General features: G+C 41.2%; 1 protein-coding gene across 2 annotated transcripts in view; it reads left to right on the plus strand.

Annotated features, from left to right (window-relative positions):
* The window catches only part of CNTN4 (contactin 4), a 348,713-nt gene that overhangs the window by 216,945 nt on the left and 108,079 nt on the right, over positions 1-23,689 (plus strand). For both annotated transcript variants that reach the window (XM_042799543.1, XM_042799544.1), the window contains exons 5-6: positions 955-1,130; positions 22,437-22,532. In XM_042799543.1, the coding sequence (XP_042655477.1) occupies positions 955-1,130; positions 22,437-22,532 (272 nt within the window). The remainder of the gene's footprint in view (positions 1-954; positions 1,131-22,436; positions 22,533-23,689) is intronic.

A 23,689-nucleotide genomic window follows, 5' to 3' on the forward strand; every position in this document is an offset into this window, starting at 1 on the left:
GATACTAAAAAAAAAAAAAAAAAAAGCATCAGGGAATCACCATGTACTGCAACACACTTGCGAAACTTGGACAAGTTAAAAAAGGTTACAGAGGGATTATAAATACTCTTGGCTTCCAGATTAACCATCTTTTTCCATAAACATGGACAAAGCCCTTAATTGTTTTCAGCTTTAGTAACTGCTTTGAGAACCTTAGAAAAAAACTGCTGTGCTACTACAGTGATGCTGCTGCAAATCATTTAGGCTGCTGTTTTTTTCCTTTAATGCCTTCTTCATTTTGTTCACCAAAGTAAATGCCACTCTGAAAGCGATTAGAGTCGTCAGACCTCAGCCACCGTGCTGTCTTCTGACACGACCGACTATTTAATGCAATAAACTCTGTTGATTCACTGGTGCGAACATATTCAAACTGTTTCTGTGTATATTGTGGAAAAGGGAGCTGCTACATGGCTGTGGCAACCTTGCATGCTCCGTGGAGGGCTGGTGGGGATGAGGGTTGCTGTAACTGGGGCAACACGATGCTGGAATTTCCTGGTGCCCCAGTTTGTGACAAGATCTGCTGTGAGCGAATTTTTTGTAAATTGAAAAACAAACAGCCAGCAAGTTGGGAGAGGGGAAAAAAAAAACAAACCTCAGTGGATTTGAATGGTTTAAAGATCCTGTTTCTGGGACTTCCCCTTGCAAAATGATTAATTCCGAAGAGCAGCAGCACTAGCAACTGCAGAAGCATTAATCATACCAGAGACTGAAATATATGTCAAGGATATTGCTCTTTGAGTTAAATACTGGAATATTTCAATACTGTGCAGGAAATTTGCATTTTTGTGCTTTTTTCATTTTTAATTAAGTAGCCAAAGATGTTTTAAATCTTTATTTACTTCACATTGTATTTTCAAATACCCAAGAGTATCCATTAATATTAGCAGAATTTAACTTTGGCATTTTGTGCTATAGCTGGAAGTTAAATGGAACCAGTATTGACATCGGTATGGATTACCGCTACAGCGTGGTGGAAGGCAACCTGTTGATCAATAATCCCAATAAAACCCAAGATACTGGAACATACCAGTGTGTAGCAACAAACCCGTTTGGAACGATTGTCAGCAGAGAAGCAAAGCTTCAGTTTGCTTGTAAGTAACAACGCAGCCTCCGTCCCTGCAGCACGGGAGAAAAAACTGAGGGCAGTGTCTCCTTGCCTAACCTCTTCTAACGCGTTACGTAGTATTCTCTGAGCTGTTCATGGAATAGAGAAAACACCTGGATTTAGAGGGGAATTGTGAATGAGGAATAGATGCCTTGATTTATGATTATTTAGCTAAAATTATACGTAGTATGCAGGGTAAAATGTCTTATTGCTTGAGAAAGAGGCCACCTAGGAAAGTATCTGGCAAATGGGATCTCAGCATTGATTTTTCCTTTCCTTGGAGAATTAAGGCTTCAAAATATTTGAAGGAGCATACTCTTTATAAGGAATAAATTCACAATGACAGTTTTTCACAAGTCATACATTTCAGTACTTAGGTACAAGTACTTTCAGGTATAAGGGATATTTTGTAACTGTGTATAAAGGGGAAAACAGGCTGCTTCATATTTATTTTGGGTTAAAGTCAGAGTTGCAGCTTCTCGTTGAAAGCTAAGGATAACAAAAGACACGGGTGTTGATGCAAATTAGCATTATATGAAATTCTGTAAAGCCAGTTTGAGGTACAGGGTAATGTCTGTAAGAGTGGGCAAATGATAATGCAGGATCACGAGTCGTCTTTTTTCTCATGTAGTTGCAAAGGTGAAGGCAGAGAATAGATCCACAGGCTTACTCATCCATCGTCTCTGTGATTTCTCCGTGCCATTGTCCTGGGAGGGGTGTGCATAGCAGCTTAGTAACGGCAGCAGGACCTGCTGTGAAATAGCCTCACGTGGGCACGCAGGAGGTCAAGGCAGTCTGTTCCCAGACATGAAGCTATCGGTAATGGTGAGCTGGCTTTCAGCAGAGCTTAATGAAAGATGCTTTTGACCGACTGGTGAGAGAAGCTGATGTGCTCCAGCTACAAAAATGAAAGGGCCAGTGAACACCAGGTTCACGCAGTATCGAGAGATGATTTGTGATGAGCAATATTACCAGGAGTGAAGTCAAGTCCTCTGTCTCTCCACATAGTTTACAATATATTATCCGTTTGCTTATGACCTGCTTGTGTTTTTCCGTGACTGAAAGTGCGTTTTCACTCTGGCTGGGTAATGAACAGCTTCCTCAAGACCAATCTCATCACTCCAGGTTTCAGTACGTCAAGGTGATTGTTTCATAAATACTGTGCCGGTCTGCTTCTCTGGAGACCACGTGTTTTGCGGCAGGCTCTGGCTTACAGATCGTGGCCTTCCACTAGCTAGCAGGGTGAGCCTGGGGAAGCATCATTATTCAGAGCAAAGCACTTCAACACCCCCTTGGCTGGGGTCGTACGGTTTGCTGAAGTCAGTCGTTTAAGGACAGGCCGGGTACCAGGTTGCAGCAGCTCCTTAGACTCTGGTCCTGGGCTCCAGAGTTCAGGACGTGGGACTAGGAGGGAGGATGCTGATGCTGGTGAGTGCAGGAGCCACAGACTACTTCAGTGAATATACATCAGCTTCGTCGCTTGTTTAAATTGGAAGGCGCTTATTAACCAAGGGCTTACAAACGCAGAGAATTCTGCGCAAAAATAAGAAACCTTTAACATTTTATCTTTGTTTCAGTTACAAAGTGTTTATTAAATTCTGATTAATTTATCTTTCCCGATGAATGATACATCTGGCAAAAATGTTTCAAGTTTTCTGGTTGACCAAACACAAATTTGGTTTTGCTGATTCTTAATTAAGAATATTGAATTCCAAAACAAAGCTTGTTCTTCTCCAGTTAAAGTAATGATGGGGAACTTGAATAAATGTATTATTTTTCATTCCTAAAATTTATTTTAGATTGCTAAAACAGCATAATCAGATAAGAGATATTTGAATTAAATTTAAAAAATGAGCATTCATCAAGGTAGGCTCTGTGCTTTCACAAATCAGTAAGTCATTTTGTCATGTATAATCAAAGGGATTGCAACCAGAATTAGCTGAATTATGAAACAAGCAGAGAGGTTTACATTTATTACAAAAGTTCTGCTTCAAAGAACCAATAAAAAGGGGCATCTCTATTAGTAATGCCTGGTTTTCAGCCTTGACGCCCAAGATGTGGCGATGCAATAACACTGCTTAATATAACTACGAGCCTTTATGTGGTTTTATTCCAAATGTGATCGGTTTTGAATGGCCTTCTGCAGGTTCTGCGTGGAATAACCTAAAACACTGTATGGGGAGGACTCATTCTAGCCATTGCAGAGCTCTCGTAAGACTGTTTGCTCTCTTGGGATTTTTCCCTTTCATCAAGTTTGATTTCCTTGAATTTACACCCTTGTCTGGCACCTAGATTGCACGTGCAGTCTCTGACCCAGCACCAGCACTTCAGCTCTGTCTCTTATGCCCTGCTATGGCACATATTATGACTTCACTGTGGAAAGCCATTTGGTTAGAGACTCAGGACTCTCCTGCTTAACCTGTCCGTAGCTTCCCCCTTCACCCAAACAATCCCTTATTTTCCATCCTGATCACATGTTGTGTGGTTTTTGTGTTACATCATTTATGTTTCTGAGGAAAGTTATTGCTGGGTCTTTTGAGACCAATGTCTGGGGTTTTGAGCATTTTTTTTTTTTTTTTCCCCCTCCTCTTAAGAGTTAAATTCTGAATCTTGGGGCATCAGCAATATATGTTCATTCATTCTTCACAGGCTGTATTATTCTTCTCTAGCATTTTCACTGAAGATTAAACTGTGATCTAGCTATTCAACCTCCTGTGGAGGTCAGAGAGGGTCAGCAATTTAATCCTTGAAATATGTATTTAGGTTACAAACTCGTTACGATAAAAGTGCTAATATTTTCTCCCAATACTTGCTTTGCGATATGTCATTTACATTTCAAATTTGTTCTTTTTTTCTTTTCTTTTTTTTTTCTTTTTTTCCCCCCAATGCTAGTTGACTCTGAAATTGAACATATTTTCAGCAAGTGAGGAATCTGCTGTGCCACAGTAACAGAATATGGATTAATGACACCCTAAACCCTGTTCTTATAGCAATACGGGCTCTCAGAAAATAAAAAAAGCTTTAAACCCTGAGTATGGATTCTAATAATGGATTTTCCAAAATGATATACAAAAACATAGCTGAACTAGATTAAATTATGTGCTTTTTATTTTAGGGGATGGGGCTTAGCTTGACAATTTTATTCACTGTGCCATAGTTTCTGTTCAGAAATAACACTGAAATCAATAAGAAGTTATGCTTGGAATGAAGTGCAGCTCTGATGCGGCAGTTTAGAGATGTACCCGCCCACTTCAGACATATGTTTAAAGCTGTTTACTGTGGCCCAGGCCCTGCTTCCGTTTAAGTCAAAGATAAAACTTGTATTGATTTTTAGTGGCACCAGAGCTGGACTGTGCCCCTCAAAGCGATGAATTTGCGAGTCGTTCTGCCTGCTCAGCTCCCGCGCTCTGGCCTGACGCGAAGGTGCTGAGCAGCTCTGGGCCACGGGCAGGAGCGCGGGGCAGCACGCCGCGGGTGGCGTGCGCTTTTAAGGAGAGGCCTCGCAAAATTATTTCTGCTGACTGTGAAATAACGTACAAAATGGAGCATTAGTGCACACAAGTGCATTTGTACCCCCATCTCCGTAGACATAAAATCACAAAGTAGAGTCCTGGAAAGGCTTCAAGAAGCTTGTCTGTCCCCAGTGCGAGGCCGCATCGATGCCCGCCCGTAGAGAAGCTCACCAGCCCGTTCTGCACAGTGTTTGCAGACCCTTCTCAGGAGCGTGTATTTGGAGGACTATTTTTCAAACACATATAAATTATATATATGTTTCTTTTCCGAGTTAAGTAAAGGTGGCCCGTCCACCTGGGTCCAAATTGGTGAAAATTTAGTCAAGTTCAATTATTAGTGTCAATTTCGGTTGAGACGCGTCATAAAAAAACAAGTTCCCACCTACTATGTTGGAATCCCAATACTCTGATCGTAAGGAGATTTAGTTTCACTCATTTTGGGTGGCCTCGGCTAGCGCTAATCTTACCTGCTAGCAGCTACCACTCATCGTGTGGAGCATGCTTGTACTCCCCGCCCTGCGCAGGGAATGACCCAAAGGCTTTCAAACCTATTCCTCCTCCTTCTATTGGCCGTTGAGTGTGGTAGATGTTCAAAGGATTGTGCTTTTGGGAAGGTGAGCCTGATACCTTTTCACCAGAAATGTCTTTGCAGAAGCCCCTGAGCTATCGCCATGTGTGGGTGACCATGGAGAGTGCCAGCTTCCCCATGACTTGTGACTCTTGTCTGCTCTCTCTGGGTTTGCTCTTATTTAACCCAAAAGTTTGTAAAGCAGGAAGGGGCCAGATTGTCAAACCTGCTCAAAATGAGCAACACTGGTGGAAGTGAGTTCAGAGGAAATAAGACTCTGTAAGTTTTTTCTCTTCTGTTTGTAATGCCAGATCTTTTCTTTTATGATCACGTTGGTGTGGTGGGATAGGCGAGGCAGGACTCTCCACAGCAAGGAGAATTGCAGTTAGTATCTTACCTTTCAGCTGATTTATGAGAACCCATAAAGTAGCATCTCTAATTACAGAGATTAACTTTGCTATTTATTTTACCTCGCTCAGGCAGTAGTTTGTTTTTTACCTCCAAAGCTTGGAAACCAGACATTTTTGCACTTCTCCAGGAGCAGTGCAGAGAGTCAATCTGCACACCCCTGTGCCCCCCACCCCAGGGGTCTCCAGACTGTGTCTGCTCCATCACCACCTCCACCTGCAGCAGCTAATGCATCCCCAGGGCAGGGCCAAGGCTCTGCTCTGCTCTCCCAGCAGATGACCCCTGTCTTCTCCCCTGAAGCCATCCCCAGTGCTGGTAGATGAGATAGATTTCCTTTCCCTGCTGTGATAAGTAGACTCAATTTGGCCCTAAACTCCTCAGCAGGATTTGCAGTTTAACCTGAAAATACACGAAAATAGTGCTACTTGCAGTAATGCTGGTTTAAAAATAAACCTTCCCGAGAGTGGGTGAGTAGCCATGCAGTAGCTGTTGCCTTTCCCATCAGTACTGATATTTGTCACATGCTGTTGATTTTGAAATGATTGTCTAAAGAGGAAAATCAAGTTCAAATCGGTGCAGTTTTTCAGTCACACCATTGTTTTGCCCCCCGTTGTATAAACCTGCCTAAAAGTGATGCCTGTGAAATATGAGCTTTTAGAGAAATGGGATCTAGTTTTCGGGAGATTTGGGCGTTTTGCACATTGTTGCACCCCCACACTGGGAGGACGGTTGGTGTCCTTCCTCCCACTCTGCTCAGAGACGCTTCTCTGAAATCGGTGCCTTTCCAACCCCTAGCAATTTTCCGTGAAGGAGTTTCCTTGGAATCTGTTAATTTAACAGGCTCGTGCTAATGCTATGGGTATTTTCTGCAGTTGGCAAAAATGATATTGAGATGTCCGGGGGGCTGAGGCACCAATTTTTAGAACAGAAATGAGGTCTCGGGAGAGGGGACGATGGGTCTGAAGGGAGAGAGGTGTCCTCAGAGGGTGCTGGAGCAGCAGCAGCAGCACATCGTTGTGCTGCCTCTGGGAGCTGCAGGCAGATGAGATGAGATGAAAGGGGAAAGGTCTCCTCCTCCTGCAGACAGCCCCGGTCAAGCGAAATGGCTGATTTTATACAGGGAATTTAGCCTGAACTGGTTTACTCTGTTTGAACATTAAACTGTGCCTCGAGGGCAGGGTTTGGACGTGGGCTTCTTTCCATCACTAACCCGGGCAGCCTCAGACTTACCTATTCATTTATAGAAACTCTTAACTTCCTTGTTTGTTACCATGAACATACTCCTAACTGCAGGGAATCACACTGTTGTTTCTGAAAACTGTTTCCCCCCCACACTTTATTAAAGGAATTTGCTTTATAGAAGTGTTTCCGCGAAAATAGTTGTTACGCATGGATTAGCAGCTAGGACTCAGCACTGTGCAGTGCAAATGGTAGCATAAAATACAGTAATAATGCAGTTGTAATGAGAATACTTTGGGGCTTTGACCTACCATCCCAAAATAATTTCACTGTGATGGTAGAAAAAGAAAATTACTCCCAACATTATACTGAAAAGGATTTTTTTTTTTTTTTTGAATATTCCCATTGCTGGAGTGATTCCTGTTATATCTTTTACCCGAGCAAATCCCATAATTTTTGCTATTAGTTGCTAAGAAACAAATTATAATTGCTGCTCAAATTCTTTACTGTTGTTACCCTCTTATTGCCCTGAAGTGCATTCATTTTCTTTTTGGAGATTAAATGATCAATGAAGAAATTCTTTCAAGAACAATTAATAGCGAAAACATTTTCAGAGAACCACCAAAGTATCTGCCTCGCCTTGCCTAAACAAACAAGCGCAACAACAATCGCATTGACTGATCAATGAAGCGATGCGCTGCCGCTCGGCTGAATGAGGCATTTGGCACGCAAATTAAATCATTTCCGCAGTGATTACTGGCATCTGAGTGTTGAGAAACGATGATGTGTTTTAAACCTCCTGGAAACTAAGGAGGCAGAGGGTTTGGGTTGGCTTTTTCAGGAGTCAGACTGCAGCTGGGGCGGCGGGTGTGCGCGGCTCTGCTCGTCCCTCGGCAGCCCATCGGTCGTCCGTGCTCATCCTCTTCAGAAAGTGTATTTCTTCAAGGTTTTTCTGCTTGTGAAGGGCAGAAACCCAGTTCAACACGTTTTTCTGACTCCTTCCTTGTTCTGATTCTCTGTGAGAGCGCTTGTAAAAATCCCCGGTGGGGTACATGGGGGTGGGAGTTTTCAGCATCCTGGGTGTGGGAGCTGCTCACCTGCACTAAGGTGCCCACACTCCTGCCTGTGCTCCAAGGGTGGTTTTCACCCCAATATTGAAATACCACGCTCAGCTATTTCTTGCTCAGGTAGCCCTTCTGCTTTTTCAGTGCCTGAACTTCACATCTGCAGTTCTGCCCATAGGTTAATTCACTTTTTCCTGGTACTTTCATCAGTGCGCTGCTGCCCACGCGTACGGTCACAATTCAGAGGTAACACCCCCAGCCAGCAGCTGGAGTTCACTTACAGCCAGAGCCCATGAATCTGCCTTAAATAACTCCATTTTCTTAATTATTCTTACATCTTCAGGAAATTCTTTTCTTAACGTGGCCTGCTTTCCCGTACACTCCCCAAAATCTCTTTTGCCCTCTCGTTTTTTTTTTCCCTTTGAAGCCTTTCAGAGCCTCTAAAATCTTAACTCAGCTGTGCAAAGTGCAGTTGTCAGTGCTAGAGAAGCGTCTCACAACCTCTGCACCTTTGCCACGCAGTCTCCAATGGGCAGAAAAGTAGGCTAAGCCTCACATAAGCTCTTCTTTTTTCCCTTTTTTTTTTGATGAATAGGACCAACAGGGAGCATGTAGGAAAGGATAGATATATAACCTACTTTACTTTCATCTGTGATAGAAGGGCCCTTAACTTAGACCAGAAACATAGGATTTATACCTGCATTGTTTCCACCCAAGGGTTATAAATAAGATGAATATATTATTACTTAAAGCTGCAGTAGGGCTTTTGTAAATAATCAGCACCACCTTCTCTCAAAGCAAGTAATCTTGTAAGCCTGCAGTGTTATTTAGGAAGTCTATTTTGGTTTATATCACGCAGCAATGGTGCTGCTGAGAGCAGGGAGTGGTGCGCGGGGAGGTGCTGCGCCGGGTGGGAGAGCTGCCGCCAGCACCCTGGGCATCGCCCCGCGACGAGCGGAAGGTCGCAGGTCGGTCACAGCACCACGGTGGTTCTGTGATCTAGAAATATAGTGAACAGCAACGCCACAGGCTTGACAGGCTTTTTCCTGTCTCTCTCCATATTTAACTTTGCCTTTAATATCTAAAACAACATATATTCAAAATACATCTATTTTTTTTTCCATCTAGGGGATGGATCTTTAAGAACTAAGTGCAGATGTAGGTACTTGTTTAAAATGAACAATTAGGTAGACCAATTTGGTCCCAGTGTGCCAAGGTCCAATGACGTAAGCTTTCTTTGAAAAAAGCTCTGCTGTTACATGAAACTCCTTCTAGTCATGAGAAAATTATCTTTGTGCCAAATCGTGTCAGGGTGCTGTGGAAAACTGACTGGACCTGAAAGGAAATAAAAAGAGAGATTTCTCGTTTTCTGCGATGTTCTGAATGAAGCTGTAAGTGTTCAGGTTCTGAGCCAAAGCTATTTGGAACAACTTCACTTTGAAATGGAATAGATCTCTCTGCATTTGAAGATCTTCTGACCTTAGGCTTAATCAGTCACTTCGACATCTCACCTGTTAACTTAATACCACCCTTCTTTTTACATGCTTAAAGCATAGGTCATAAAGAAAATGGAGCAAAGCTCCTACAGTAAGCTAAGGAGAGAGCAAGACTTTGTCTTTCTCTACTATTGTTGTGGCTTTGTGCAGGATCTGATATTGTGCTATTTATCAGCAAAAATTTCCTGTTCTCTCTCATTCCTGAAGCCTTTGCAACTTGCTTGTATTACCAGCAAGGTAGTTCCCATTGGTGGCCTGTTTGGCTGCTTACCACTAGATTATTAGAGAAACAGTGCACATCATTTGACATCGATTCCACTCTTTGAAGGCTAAAAGCATGAATGGGTATAGTAGTATACTGGCAATATTAATGTCTTTAGCAGTAGTATTAATCATCTGACTGTGACTGTACTTACATAATATTTTCTGAGCATTTTTTCTTAAATCAAAGCTGAGGATAGGAATAGCCGAATAGCTATGTAGATGATACTCAAGTTTCATTCTGGAATAATGTCAGAATATAGACAGCTGTCTTCATTGAGTACAATCTTACCTCTGCAAATCACTGATGCCCAGCTGGCTTGTTCTGATGACAGCTAGAATGGCACACAAATAAGAGAGGATAATAAATTGCAAATTCAAATTACTATTTTGACAGTAAATGAAATAATAGCCTGGAAATTAGGATGCCAATATAAAGCAGTATCCTCGAGAGTGCAGTGACCCTTCAGGAAACTTGGTTACTCAGTGAGATTGAACCATACTTTCTTGCAAACACAAAATGGGATATGACCAACTGCAAATTCATAAATTTAAAAGAAATCTGCCCCTCTGGACTTACAGATAATTATTAGGGTTCATAAGGATATTTCCTTCAAATGTTAATATCTGTAAATTTTTATTAGCAATCCCGTGGAGACTTTGTCTGCAATATGATCATAAGCAGCCAGGGTAGAGGGATGCTGTGTCCCCACACAGTGGTCCTTGCTTGTGATTTCACATACACATCGATCCTCACCGCACTTTTATTGTGCAGGAGTGAATTTGGGGCGTCGTTTCCATAACAAGTACTCCCTGCCTGCTCTCTCTCTCCATTTCAGACCTTAGAGATACGTCAGGTCTGTCCAGGCGATCTGTGATGAGTCTCAAACCACATGAACATCTGTGGTTGCAGCTAAGGCTTCTTTTGGTCTGGGCTCCTTCCTGTTACAGATCTTTCCAAACATCTTGCAAAAACTGATCCTAGAGTGGCATAAGCATCTGAAGAGCTATAAGCATGTGTTTTCATGGCATACTGTAATCACTTTTTCTGGACTTTATGTCCACTGGATAGAGAATAGGACAAGGAGTCAAGACGTCTATGTTATTTTTTCAGTTATTAGGATGATTCTTGTAATAGCCCTGGCTGTAAATCCCCTGGTCTGTCAAATGAAATAATGCTATTTACCTAGTTTGAAATTATTATTATTATCCTTATGTTGATTCTTACTGATTCAGTATCAATGTGAATCAGTATTCTCTTTAAATGTATGGAAAATAGCAGTTAGAGGACCCCTGGTCAAGCGCAGGCTATACCCAAAGGCCAGAGGTGGACTGTAAGAAAGTTTCTGTTCCTCTTGATGGGATGCAAGGGCAATGCAGAACAATTTTATCCTAGTGGCTTCCTTTTCATTGTTTTATTTGTTCTTTCCCATTTTCCTTCTGGAAAGCAAAACCTAGCAGTCAGTGTTGGCATGCAAAGGACAGCAGAGCTTTAAATATGTTTGTCAAAAGTTGTCCCATGTTAGTTTTCCTGTCTGCAACAAACGTGACTGCCATTTCATAATTCATTAGACATGAGAGATGAACAGAATGAAAACATATCTCCTCTCTAAGAGATGCTGCCTCGCATCATAATGTGCATTTCCATAGGCAAGCTGAGCCACCAGATAACCTTCTGAGGATCAGGATCTCTGTGGGGTCTTTTTCATTTGTGTTTCTATCAAGTAAAGGGAAATTGTTCTTTGAAACTTCTAGTTCAGTGATCTTGTGTCGCATTATTTTACATTATTTGGGGTTTGAATTTGCATTCATTTAGCTGCACAAAGTAAGAAGGTGCAGCAGAGCATGCTCCGGTGTGGAACGTGTGGGGCATCTGCAATGTTAATGCTCAGCTATGAAGTGAGAGAGGGCTGTGCCGTATCTCCTGCTGCCAACAGAAGTACTGCTTTCTGGCTATTGCAAAATCATCTGTGCCAGAAGAAAGTGTGCGAATAACACATCATTTTGCTAGGAAAATATAAAAAATTTCTGCGAGTGAAATAACTCCATTCAGGTCAACCCAAGGGGAAATGTCTGCCCAGATTCTCCAGATTAAAGTAATAAAATAAAATTTTCTGAGTCCTCAGCATTTTGTCTCAAGCAGGAGAGTTGCTTCAAAATGAACGTTTGAAATATTTCCTATAGAAGGATAGTAAACAGGCAGCTTTTATGAAATGGAACATAAAGTCGAGGTGGATTTTTTTTTTTTCTTTTTTTTTTTTTTTTTTGGTGACATCATAGAAAGAGTGACTTGATTTGAGAAGAAAATAGTGGGTGACTTGCAGATACTACTAAGAGCCCCTGTTCTCCAGGAAGATGAGTGGCATGGAGGCAAAAAAAAAACACCGGGGCTACCTTGTTGCCTATTTGGAAGCAAGGATCAAATCCCAGTGAGGTGCTGAGGATATAATGTTCCAGGAGGTGCCATCCTGGTGAAAACAAGCAGCTCGTGCTTGGTGTGACAGAGAAAGTGGTCCGAGCACAGTGTGAGGATCCAGGACTCCTGCAGCTGTGTGCTGGCCAGAGATATCAGTAACACTCAAGGAAAAGCTACTGCAGGCTTTGGGATGCAAGGTAAAAGCCTGAGGAGGAATTTTAGCCATGCAGGTAGACAAATCAGTCTGTCTTAGGTGGTCAGAAAGGCTTGGCAAGATTTAAACATAGTCTTAATATGAGAACCCAGACAGAGATGTCAAGGTCCAGGTGATACATAGGTCAGAGACATGAGTGAGCGGGGAAGGCTTGGGAGAAAAACATTTTGGCTTGCCTACCAACACACCAGCTTTCTTCTTTCCTAACCCAAGCGTGGCCGTTTGCAGCTCTGTCCTGGCTCGGACAGGAGGAGCTGCCAGTCCTTCTCCTGGGCAGGAAGCAGCGTGCCTCCTCCGAGAACATCTGGTTTGAGTTCAAACCTGCGACTCCTCCAGCTACACATCTCATCACATAGCTAAGCTGACCCTTCAGAACAAACCCTGCCGTGAAAGTCCTCCAGCTGCAGATGCCCCCATGGCAAAAGCTCATCTGAGAATTTTTGTGTCTTGTGAGAATAGTAGCGCTTTCTGTGCAAGAAAGATCTGGGAAAAAGGTCTAGAAGGCCAAACTGTACTTGGCCACTTGGTAAAGATGCACAGGCAGTACCTTGTTTAATGCCTACAGCAGTAAAGTCCAAGAAAAAATGGTTTCCAAAGGAGAGGCGGAGTAGGGAAATGGCAAGATGTTTACCTCTCAAACTTTTTTTTTTTTCCCTCCCCTGCCACCAAAAAGCTCCACCACTCACTCAACCCAGGACACCAGTGAAGTAGAAATCCCAGTGAAATTTCTGTTCTAAAGGTGAAATCAGAAAGCTTTCATCCCCAGACTTGCAAACTATTTCTGAAATCAGTGACTCTAAAAATTCTTCATTAGAACACCAGCTCTTAAACTAAAATTCTGTTAAGCTCCGTATCAAAAGGGGTTTTACTCTGAGCTGCATAGCCCGCTGTGTAGTCTTGACACAACAGCAAGGACAGGGGCAGAAGAACTTAATCTTTGTGTATTTGTGAAAGGGATGACATAAAACCCTGCTTTTAAAAAGTCAGGCACAGGTTTTATAGAGACAGTGTTTAGAGATATTAGAGCCATAAATATCAGGAGGCAAATCTTGTCAAGTGTTTCGAGAGCAAAAAGCTTTAATGCTTTTGTGGGTGCTAGTCATCAGTTAAAGTGCTTTCAGCCTGCCTTCGTGTAGACAGGCTATGATTTCTTCAAACCAATGTCCTCTAAAATCTGGAATTGATTGAGATGCACTAGAATCTCATCTTCAAGACTATTTTATGGGCCAAATTAGCATAGTTTATAGTCTACAGCCAATGAAGTCATATTATTCCATGGGCAGTGATGCAAATGACTTCTGTCTCCATCTGGTTGTGTATTTTGTCCAGGATATGAAAGTATGCTCTGTTGTATGTGGAGAGTTATGCAAATGTGATGAAAACAATTTGGAAGAGGGTATACAAGCTATCTCTTGGTAGAAGGTTCTTTATTCAGTTTAAACCAGGAAAATTTCACCAATCCTTCTGGTCAGTTTTTTTGTTCAACAAGTTGTCACTGCCAACCTATTCAGATTCCCCTTGAGATAAGTCTTTAATAAAAAAAAAAAAAAAAAATCCCATTGACTTCGATTCAAGGACTGAATATGACCTTAAACATCATTCTAAATTTCAGATTGCTGGGATCTTCTTAAAATTATAAAAGGAATATGAGAAGGCAAACCCCATTATGCTCCGTAAATCTCTTTAAGTCATGCTTGAAAATTGACTTTAGGTGTCTTGGCTGTATCTGTGTACCTAAGTGGATTGTGCATTTCATATATATGAAGAGGTAATTACCCCTTACCTATATCATTGCTTTACTTCCCATGTGTGGGTGCTTTGAAGTTCATTTAATATATGTAGTAAAAGTGGTGGTTTGTCCACTACAGAAACCTGCAATTGCCAGTGAACAAGTTTTAGCTTTCTGATTTATCAGTTCTTAAATTATCAGAATCATTTTTAACCATTCGAGTTCCTTGTATCCAAAGTACAACCGCGCCTCAAGGGTGAAATACCAAACCAAACACCCCATGCAATATATATGGGCTAAAAGAACCTCTTATATGCTGATCCAAGAATTTGTTGATAATCTAACAGAAGTATTAATAACCTAATCAAAGACTTAGTAGTAGAGTTACAATGATACTGAGGCGAGAGTCCACAGTATCCCATTACTGCTAATTCCCAGTAACCACACAGTTGCAATGGTGCGCACAGTCTAGCATGTGTGGGTATCACCTTCCCTGTTCCCTTCCTGTGCCCCCCCGGACACAAGCGGGGTGGTGTCAGCCTTGGAGGAGGCACTTACAGCCCCTCACCAGCATCTGCAGTTGCTTTGTTAGCAGAGCACGATGAGGGGGGGGGGTCTTCCCCTGGCTGGGACTGACTGCAGATATTTTTCTACTTTTTCTACTACTTCTGTATTACCTGCTTTTTCTGCATTGATTCTCTCTTTGTTACATCTGAGTTATGCTACGTGGTTTTTTATATGTAATGTTCTTGATCGTGGGTTCTCCTTGTCCCAGCCAAACCCACCTTTGCTCCGTCCTGGGTTTGGTCCTTCGGTGAGGAGGAGCTGCAGGTTGTGCTCACAGCTCGGAGGCATCCATTTCCATCCTGCAGCTGCACCAGCAAGAGCTTTGCAATTAGACTGTGGTTGCATTCTTGGGGTCCCACATCACAATCCCTTGTTTTTCCTTCAAGCACATACATTCTCTGTTAAGGTTCACTGAATATGTCACTGTAGGAATAATGATCTATTTGAAGATATATAAACATGTATAGATACAGGTATTATACTTTAGTAGCTACTTGCTATTAACATTGACTCAGTAGAGCAGTATCACTGACTTGTTATCAAATTTGCTTTGCAAAAGTCTCTAGAGTTAGACTTTAAGTAAAATATAGCAGCATAAAAGCCACTAACATTTTTTTTTTTCTCTAAGCCTGAATATTAGTCATGTATTCTTTTGGAAATTAAAATTCAAGTGATTGATGTAGGTATGGTTTTGTTAGAATATAGTAGAAGAAGAAATAGCTTCATATCAGTTAAACAAGAATAATAGATAAAAATAGCATTGACACTGCTTTTCTAATCATTAGGAAAAAAAAAAACCTTAAATGTAATGACAAAGGGTTCACTAATGGTGTATGAGTTTTTGACAGTATGCCATTCAGGGTAATGTAGAGCAGTGCTTCCTTCTACTTGATATAGTCACATAAATTGGCTTTCTAAAAGACATGCAGACACCTGTCACCATCAATTTGAATCATTTGCTATTCATGTAATTTTCTATAATACTTTTGGTTTTGTTATATAGTTCTAAAATAGCCTTCTTGCATAGAGAGTTCTCTCTTAATTTCAGAACGGGCATAATTACAAAAGCATTTTGGATTCTAAAAATATGCTGTGCATTAAAAAATAAAGCAAACCATGGAAACCCTCCTCCAGCAAACGAAGGCAGGCAAAACAGAGCTTAGCTCTCATAAAAAGTAGGGATCTCTCTGTCAAATCACCAGTGTCCTGAGACTCGAAGCCTCCTTGTTTCGGTCTGGTTTCCAGGGCACGTCGAGTTCAGCAGCTGGGTTATTTCCACGTTGCAGCCAATAATGGGAACCGAGTGGGCCTGGTGTACAAACACTGTAACCACTCTGCTTGGGTAGAGGTCTTAACAGTATTAACAATCAGTGGAGCTACAAATGAGAAGAGATGTAAATACAAAAAGCAGAGGTCAAATATGACTCTGCCCCTGCCAGCGGGAACTTGTGGGAAAGTGAGCTGGGATGGTCTTGTTTGCTTCTTTGTACTTCGATGTCATCTGTGAAATATTTCTTTAAGAGAGCATACTTTGATTTCCAGAATTTATCTAGTGGTCGCTCAGAAAGTGAATTACTAAATTTTGTAAATAAAATACAAACCCAAGTAGGTCCTAATAAAGGATAAAAGGCTTTTGTTTTGCTTATAATTGAATCTTCTTTGCTATAAAGACTGATTTTTTTTACATAAAACTCGGGGAAATTTTTCATTACTCTAGCCAAAGTTGGATAATTGTTGCTGTGAAAAGCCATATGTTTTTGATTAAAATTTCCATATGCCGTTTACTGAGACAAACTACCCAGTCTTAAGGGGCTTTGAATCATTTCAGATTGTTTAAGCTTTTATTAAACCACATTTGAGGTTTTGGAAGGAGGTCGTTCAATGCAATACCCTACCCAAACTGCAAAACTGATGGGGCTGACAGCTGCTCCTGGCACCTTCAGGGCTTTTGAGCATTTTTGAGGAATAAGAATCTGTATCAGACTGGCATCACTTACCTGTACCTGCGTAAGTTGTATCACTAAGCGTTAAGGCAGTGTTTTAATGGAGGCTACGGAAAAATTTAGCAATGCAAGAAAAGACATTCTAGTTCGTATGAAAGGATTGGTGTTAGTGTGCACATGCTAATAGCGTATTGCACTCCAGTGCATTTTAGCACCAGATGTCAAGTTTCTGTGCAAATATTAGCTAATTAAGTCTCTTTTGAGAGACGTAGTTTAAGCAGTCATCCTTAGAGATGTGCAAACTTTGTCATGAAGAACTTAGGTGACTTTCCCAAAGTCATGCAATCACTAGTACAGTGTTGTCAGTGGTTACAGATCGATGTATTTTTCATAGGTTAAATACATACAGCTTTACACTCACATGGATCTGTTAAGTCTGATTCAGAATTGATACTGTGGAGATGAAGAAGCTTAAATGGCATCCTCTCTCATTAATTAAATAAGGTCTGAATAACAGTGTTAATCGTGATAACCTGTCTGCATTCCTGTTAAACCTCCCTGTTACGTTCTTACCCTTGCACTGAAAACATGTCTAATTGCGTCCTCATGTGATGCTGGAGTTACTGGAGCTAATACAATATTTTTCTCTTTTCAGTGGAGCCATTGATTTAGTATTGTGTGCTCCCAATTAGCTTTGGCAGGACATTGACCTCCGGAATTGGAAAGCATTAATATTTTCTTCCTCAGTGGCTTCTCTTAATCAATTTTGACGATTTCTTTCTGAATAGAGAATGCCCAAGTTAAAGAGGGCAAAAACTGCTATGCAAGTGTATTCTTCTCCTCTCAGTCATCCAGATATCTGATCTTGATTATTTGAAATCACGCATTTAAAATAAAGACCTGATCTACAAGTTGTTCATTGGTGCAAATGACCTAGGATTTCTCAAGCAGACATATGCTGTTTGATTAGTTAGTGTAAGTTTACATCCTTCCTGTGTGTGCTATGCTGTGTTGTTTCCTTCTGATCCTGTGAATAGAAACGGTGTTTTTTCATGGCCATATACTGCCCAGTGCCACAAGTCCCTGAGTTGAATGGATGTATTTTCACCAAAAACGCACACGGGGATCCTGACTCTAACAAGAAGTAGTTTCTATTCATGTAAGCAGTCCTCGATTCTGGTCATGTTTTGCTTTTTTCATGTATAAATATTTTTATTGGAATTAAAGCTCCTTTCTTTTTTGATCTACACAATGATGGATCACTGTAATTGAAGCAATTCACACCCTGAAAACTTTAATTAAGTCACAAAGATGCCTGCATGCTAAAATTTAATGAACTTATCACTTCCAGGCATTGTTTTGCTTCATCTTGTTCTCTTCCTTCTGTTTACCAATGCTCATTGCAAAATGTCTAATATTTAACTGTAAACTCCTAAAACCACCAGGTCTTTTATTTCTATTATGAGGTATTTAGTACCCCACGGAGTACTTAATAATTAATCATAATATGATTATTTTCAGATTTCTTACGTACTATGTTGCCAGGTCCCAAGAAGCAAACCTCTGGGACTCTCAGGTCTGTTGGTGGGCATGAGGCCATCGTACCATCACGCTGGCTTCCAGACCTCCTCCTCCTCCCCAGCATTTCATGCATCTGAAAGCTAGATGGGTGCAATGCCCTGTAATGTGGCTTCCTGTTTGTCACTGGCCATATTTTCCACCAGTTTATCCCTAACTGAACCTGGCTGCTTATGTGTGAATAATGCATAATTAGTGTTTGTACATATTCTAGAAAGGTGGTCTTGATCTCCAAGCATCAAGGATGCGGAGCCCACTGATCTCTATTGTTGTTTGTTTCAGCAGCTGATGATTATCGTTCATAGTAAGTGATTTCTCATCTCCATTTCCAGGACTTCAGCTTTCTACCACTATTTTTTGTTATGTCCTCCACTGGGTTAGGAATCATTTCAAGGGATGGGAATGTCTCCTCATGACAGTGCTTTTACCCATAAACCAGAAATGTCTCACTTCTGTTTGGGGAAGTAGTGACCTGTTCGAGGCTTTCACTGCCTCGTTCCCAAATCTGAAATATAACAAGGAGGAGTAGGAAACAAAACAAAAAGTAAAATGTGACACAGTGAGAAAAACATGAGTAAAGGCCAGCCCTATAGCAGCACATGCTGAGTGCCATGACATGTGCCATGTCATGGGGGTCACCTGCTCAGGCACGGTGACAGGTCCAGCAGCCGGACACCTACAAACCTCAGAGTTCCAAAGTCACCTACTTCTGCTCAGGTGCAATTTCCAGTGGAAAGAGAGCTGGTATCGAGGTATACATGGATGATAGTCCTGCTTCAAACCTTCTTCTGAAACTGTAAGTATGCCAAGAAATGATTGAGCTTGATGGCTTTATAAGTCTTCTGGAGTTTTTGTGGGTTTGTGGGGTTTTTTAACTGGTAAATAAGAACAAAAATCCTCATATGTCAGCCAGGATCTTTCTGCTTGGGATCAAGGCAAAGTGGAACTTAATGCTCTCGTCAGGGAGACACATGCAGCTGAACCATTTACACTGTAATTCAGAGTCATTCTGCAGCATTGAGGGTTATTTTTTTCTTCTTCTTTTGCTGTCCCTTTGATTTTTAATGTCAAAAGCATAAAGAATAACTTATTGCTCTCTGGGCAGGGGTAGAGAGGCACTAGACAGCTGTGTTTCCCTTGGAGGAAGATGACAAATATGGGGAAAGAAGTGTCAGAGTGCTAGTTCTGCTTTACAGTGTCGTGCAGGGTGGTTTTCAGCAAGTGTGTTTAAGTTCTGTTTAGCAGTTGGTCTTACCTCCATGTGTGGGGAATACAGCGGTACAAAATTTCAGTGCAATATTCTGCACCTACTTGAGCATAATTTTGTAGGAAAGGTTTTTGTCCACTTTGCACAGCATGTGAAAGCAGAGGAGAAGCTCTCAAATCCACACATCACTAATCAGTATGATTTGTAACTGTTCAACAGCACTAATATTGTTCCTAATTTCTTGGGGAAGATTGCAAGGTGGTGTTTAAATGAAGTTTATTATTAATAAAATCTTAATGATATTATTGTTAATTCAAGTTACTATTTAGGTATTGCAAAAATAAATTTGAAGTGTGGATTTCAGAGTGCATGAACATAATCAGCCTAATCAGTTTGATGAGGCATTAGCTTTCTTATAATTATCTTAATCTTGTTAGTTTAGTTAGAGCCAGATTTTAAGCACATGCATGAGGCTTTTCAGAATTTACGGTTGACTTTCAAAGCTTGAAGTTTGCACTAGGAGCAATAGTAATGAATGCTCTGCTTTGTTTGCTGCACTCCAATTGATTTTGACCATTCTTCCATCATTTCTTAGTAGGTCATCCAAGCAGAGACTTAGCCTGGTAGCAACCTTTTTCTTGTCATAAATATATAGGTATCTGTTTTGGCAACAAATTGCGTTATTTTTTCCTTGCAAAAAGAGTTAGAGGACTGGATTTGCATTTAAACTATTGAGTTGTGCACTTTCTCTCCATACTATTGCAATCAAGAGTTGCTGGGTCACCAAGCAGGTGGCTGTTTCTTATGATTAGTAATGAAAGACCTTTCCCATTCCCTCCCCTGTGATTAACAGAAGAATTCCCTAGAGCACTGTATAAGCAGGCTTAAACACGCAGGCTGATAGTTGTTGCAGTTTTCCTTTCATCTGTTCAAAGCAGACCTGCATCTGGCTTTTTTTTAGGATTCAGGCTTGAAAAGTGAATTCTGTAGAATCTCTAAAACATTTTGCGTATGTGTATGCATATGGCATAATGTATTAGATCTGTCATCGTGGAGGAAGATGTAAATATCTAAATAGATATATGGAGAATCTTCCATTAAATATTATTTGAGACTTACCAGTACTTCAATTGTCTTTCTAGTACATATATATTTGTGCATGTATATTATTTATACAAAGCATCTGCTTTGATGATTGGGACTTGTTTTGCTTTTGCTTTAGTTTTTCATTTATTGGGAATAGTATTAATGTAAAAATGTTTCTTAATACCACGTTTATTTCTCCAGACATCATTTTGGTTTTAGGCTATTATTCCTCATGCAACTGTGCTCAGTGAAGATGGGATCCAATCTTGTGCCTGTATGCAGTCAAAATACATTTAAATCCATTGGACTGACAGGTGGTCAGGGGAATCTAATAGTGGTTCCTGAAAAGTGCCATTCCATGTTTTTTTAGAACATAGGACAGAAAAATTATATCTCTATTTTTGTTGATAGTGGAGTTTCTTCTGTTTTCTTTCTGTCCTTTTTCCTAGGCCAAAAAAAAAAAAAAAAAGGGCAAAGAAAATCACCCTGCTCAAAGTTACAGACTCAGACTATGATTTGAGTCTGAGAAACTCCATGCCTTATTATCTCCCTGTACCTACACAGTCTGACCAAACAGCTCACGCTGATGAACCTGCTGTTAAATTGATACCGGGGTTAAATCTGGACCAGTTTTACTCTCAAGTGTAGTTTTGAACCTCCTGGGTGAACCCATTTTGCCCAAAGGGTTTGATAATGCAACAGCCTGAGCGCTGAATGCAAACAGCAGCACCCTTGGGTTTGGTAGGCATTGCTCCTGGCCTTGGGTGGCAGGTTGGGACTAGTTTTCACAAATAATGCACTGCAGTGCAGCTGGATTTTTAAGTCCCCACAATATTTATCCACTAAAATGCAAATGAAAAAGCTGAAATACTATAATAATAATATCCCAGGAATGATGTAACATGCAGCATAAGTATATGGCAGAACTGTGCTGGAAATCTCAGGATGACTGCTAGCACCGTAACAACTTGTTACTCACTGCTGCCACTTTAGTTCTCCTTTTGCCTGGACTCTGTCTCAAATTTGGCTTTAGCAGGAGGGGTCCATGAAAAAGGCTTCTAAAATGAAGCGGTGACTTCTGATTTTTTTTTTTTTTTTTTTTTTTTTTTTAAGTATGCATGCCAGTGCTTCCAGAAAACATTTTCAAGAGGGGATAAAAATCAAGGCTTAATTCTTCATCCTTGTAACCTTATAATGATGTTCCTACTAGTTCCTGCTGTTAAATATCACCTGTGCGTGTTCTCTGGTTCCCAACTGCACTGACAACAGGTTTGTAATCACTAAACCACAGCTCAGCTAGACTGGAAGCAAAAAAAATGAAAATTGAAATGCAGGGGACTGTTAAAGATAAAAGTGATTCAGTGTACTAGTGCTCCCACGCAGCAGCCAAGGGTGCTGTTCAATACCTGATGCCACTGCTCGGCTCACAGAGAGTCACCCCATCACTTAATAGCAAGTTTCTTGAATTCATTGTGCAAGGAGAGAAGAGAGGGAGTTGCATTTTTGCAGTGCATGGCCTCTGAAGGAGAGGAAGAAGAGAGAGGTGGAGCGAGGAATTTAATTTAAGCACCGTGTAGCTAACATACAGCTATTGCAAGAGACTTCCTTATGAGCAAGGAAGGGCTTCTACACCTGGGTTGCAAGGGCATCGGTAACAAGTCTTCTAAAGGGAAACGGAATGGGCTTAAAATGTCATTGAAAGTACTGATTATTTAAGGTAAGGACTCTTCGTAAATTCATAAGATAAAACTAGCAGCATTACAAATTGTTGGAGTTTTCTCTAGGCGTGTCTTCTGCCCTGGGTATATCAGCACCTTTTCCCCCTTGCCAGCCTTGCAGCCTGTGGAGACATTTTTGCTGCTCCTGACGGTTGCTGGCACAGCACGCTCCCACCGCCCCGCCATCCACCCAGGTCCCACCAACCCACCTTCCAAGCTGATGTTCACTTCGTTTCTCTGTCCCTCAGCAAAGTTCTAATGAACCTCCTGTCCTTCTCATGAGGGAAAATAATAAAAAAAAAAAAAAATTAACCTCCCTTTAACTGATTTCTTTCTCTCTTGGCAGATCTTGAGAACTTCAAAACCAGAACGAGAAGCACGGTGTCTGTTCGCCAGGGCCAGGGCATGGTGCTGCTGTGTGGACCACCGCCACATTCTGGAGGTAAAGCCATTTCCTTCTCTCGCTTTCAGCTCTCAGCGGCAATTTGCAATATTTTGATTCTCATGGAATGTTTCGGGAAGTTTAAAATGGCACACCTTAAAGGAGAAGGCTGTGGCGGTGGCAGCCCAACTGAATGGGTCGTGCTGAGTGGTCCTATTGACTAAAGACACTGGGAGACCCTCCATCTGGATGTAAATGCAGAGAAAGAGCCTAATTTTACTACATACAAGTATGCACTTAGGAGATGAACTGATGCAAACTAAAGCAATATTTGAATATATAGAAGACATGACCAAGATCTTGCACAACTTTTAGAAGCTTTTCTGTATGTGGCCTGGGCATGTCTGTTGCGGAAAGGTTGAAGATTGCTGACAGAGCCACTTTTGTGCATCATCTTTTCGTTATTATTTATTTTTTTCAAATATTCATTGTCACTGTTATTGTCTTCTCGGTACTGGTGATCAGTTAGCAGTTGTCCAGGTCTCATATGGTGATTTATTTCTGGAATGGTAATACTTCATCCTACTGTTTTCATGTGAGCGAGAGGCAAGGGAGGGTGTTGTAGTAGAGGAGGAAATAATGTGCCAGCAAGTTAGGTAGGGATGCTGAAGACACCACCGTTTTCTGTCCTGATCTTCACACCTGCACCTAATTTTCTGGAAACCATAATCTGTAGGTCCAGACAGCAGAAAGGAGAAACTCTGCTACTGAAAGGCCCTGAAGGTTTGCCACTGTGTGCACTATTGTTTTTGTCTGGAGATACGTTTAAATCCATTATTATTTCAGAGACAAGTGCTAACTGTAAGTCAGGGCTGGTTGAGTGTCCAGCAATACAGACTGTGCAGAAAATGACATAACCTGTCTTCTCTTGACAGTCACTGCTATCTCTAACACCTCAGAAAGAGGCAGATTTCTGACTGTCATGGGGAAATAAAAAAGCTGTAGTAGCAGACAGGCAAAGAAGAAAAAAAATCTGTGGTGTTAGAGTGGTATTATTGACACATACTCTGTAGAATGTACTATAGTTGTATTATAAAATGGTTGGTCCCATCTTAAAATCTTACTAATTTGTCATTTTTGCACCTGTCACATTATACTCGCTGTTCAGAGCCGGGGCGATGCCGTGTACATCCCTGAGTGGTTATGTGAACTGGCTC

Source organism: Tyto alba, unplaced genomic scaffold (assembly GCF_018691265.1).
Source record: "Tyto alba isolate M040663 unplaced genomic scaffold, T.alba_DEE_v4.0 Super-Scaffold_3, whole genome shotgun sequence".
Classification (NCBI taxonomy): Eukaryota; Metazoa; Chordata; class Aves; order Strigiformes; family Tytonidae; genus Tyto; species Tyto alba.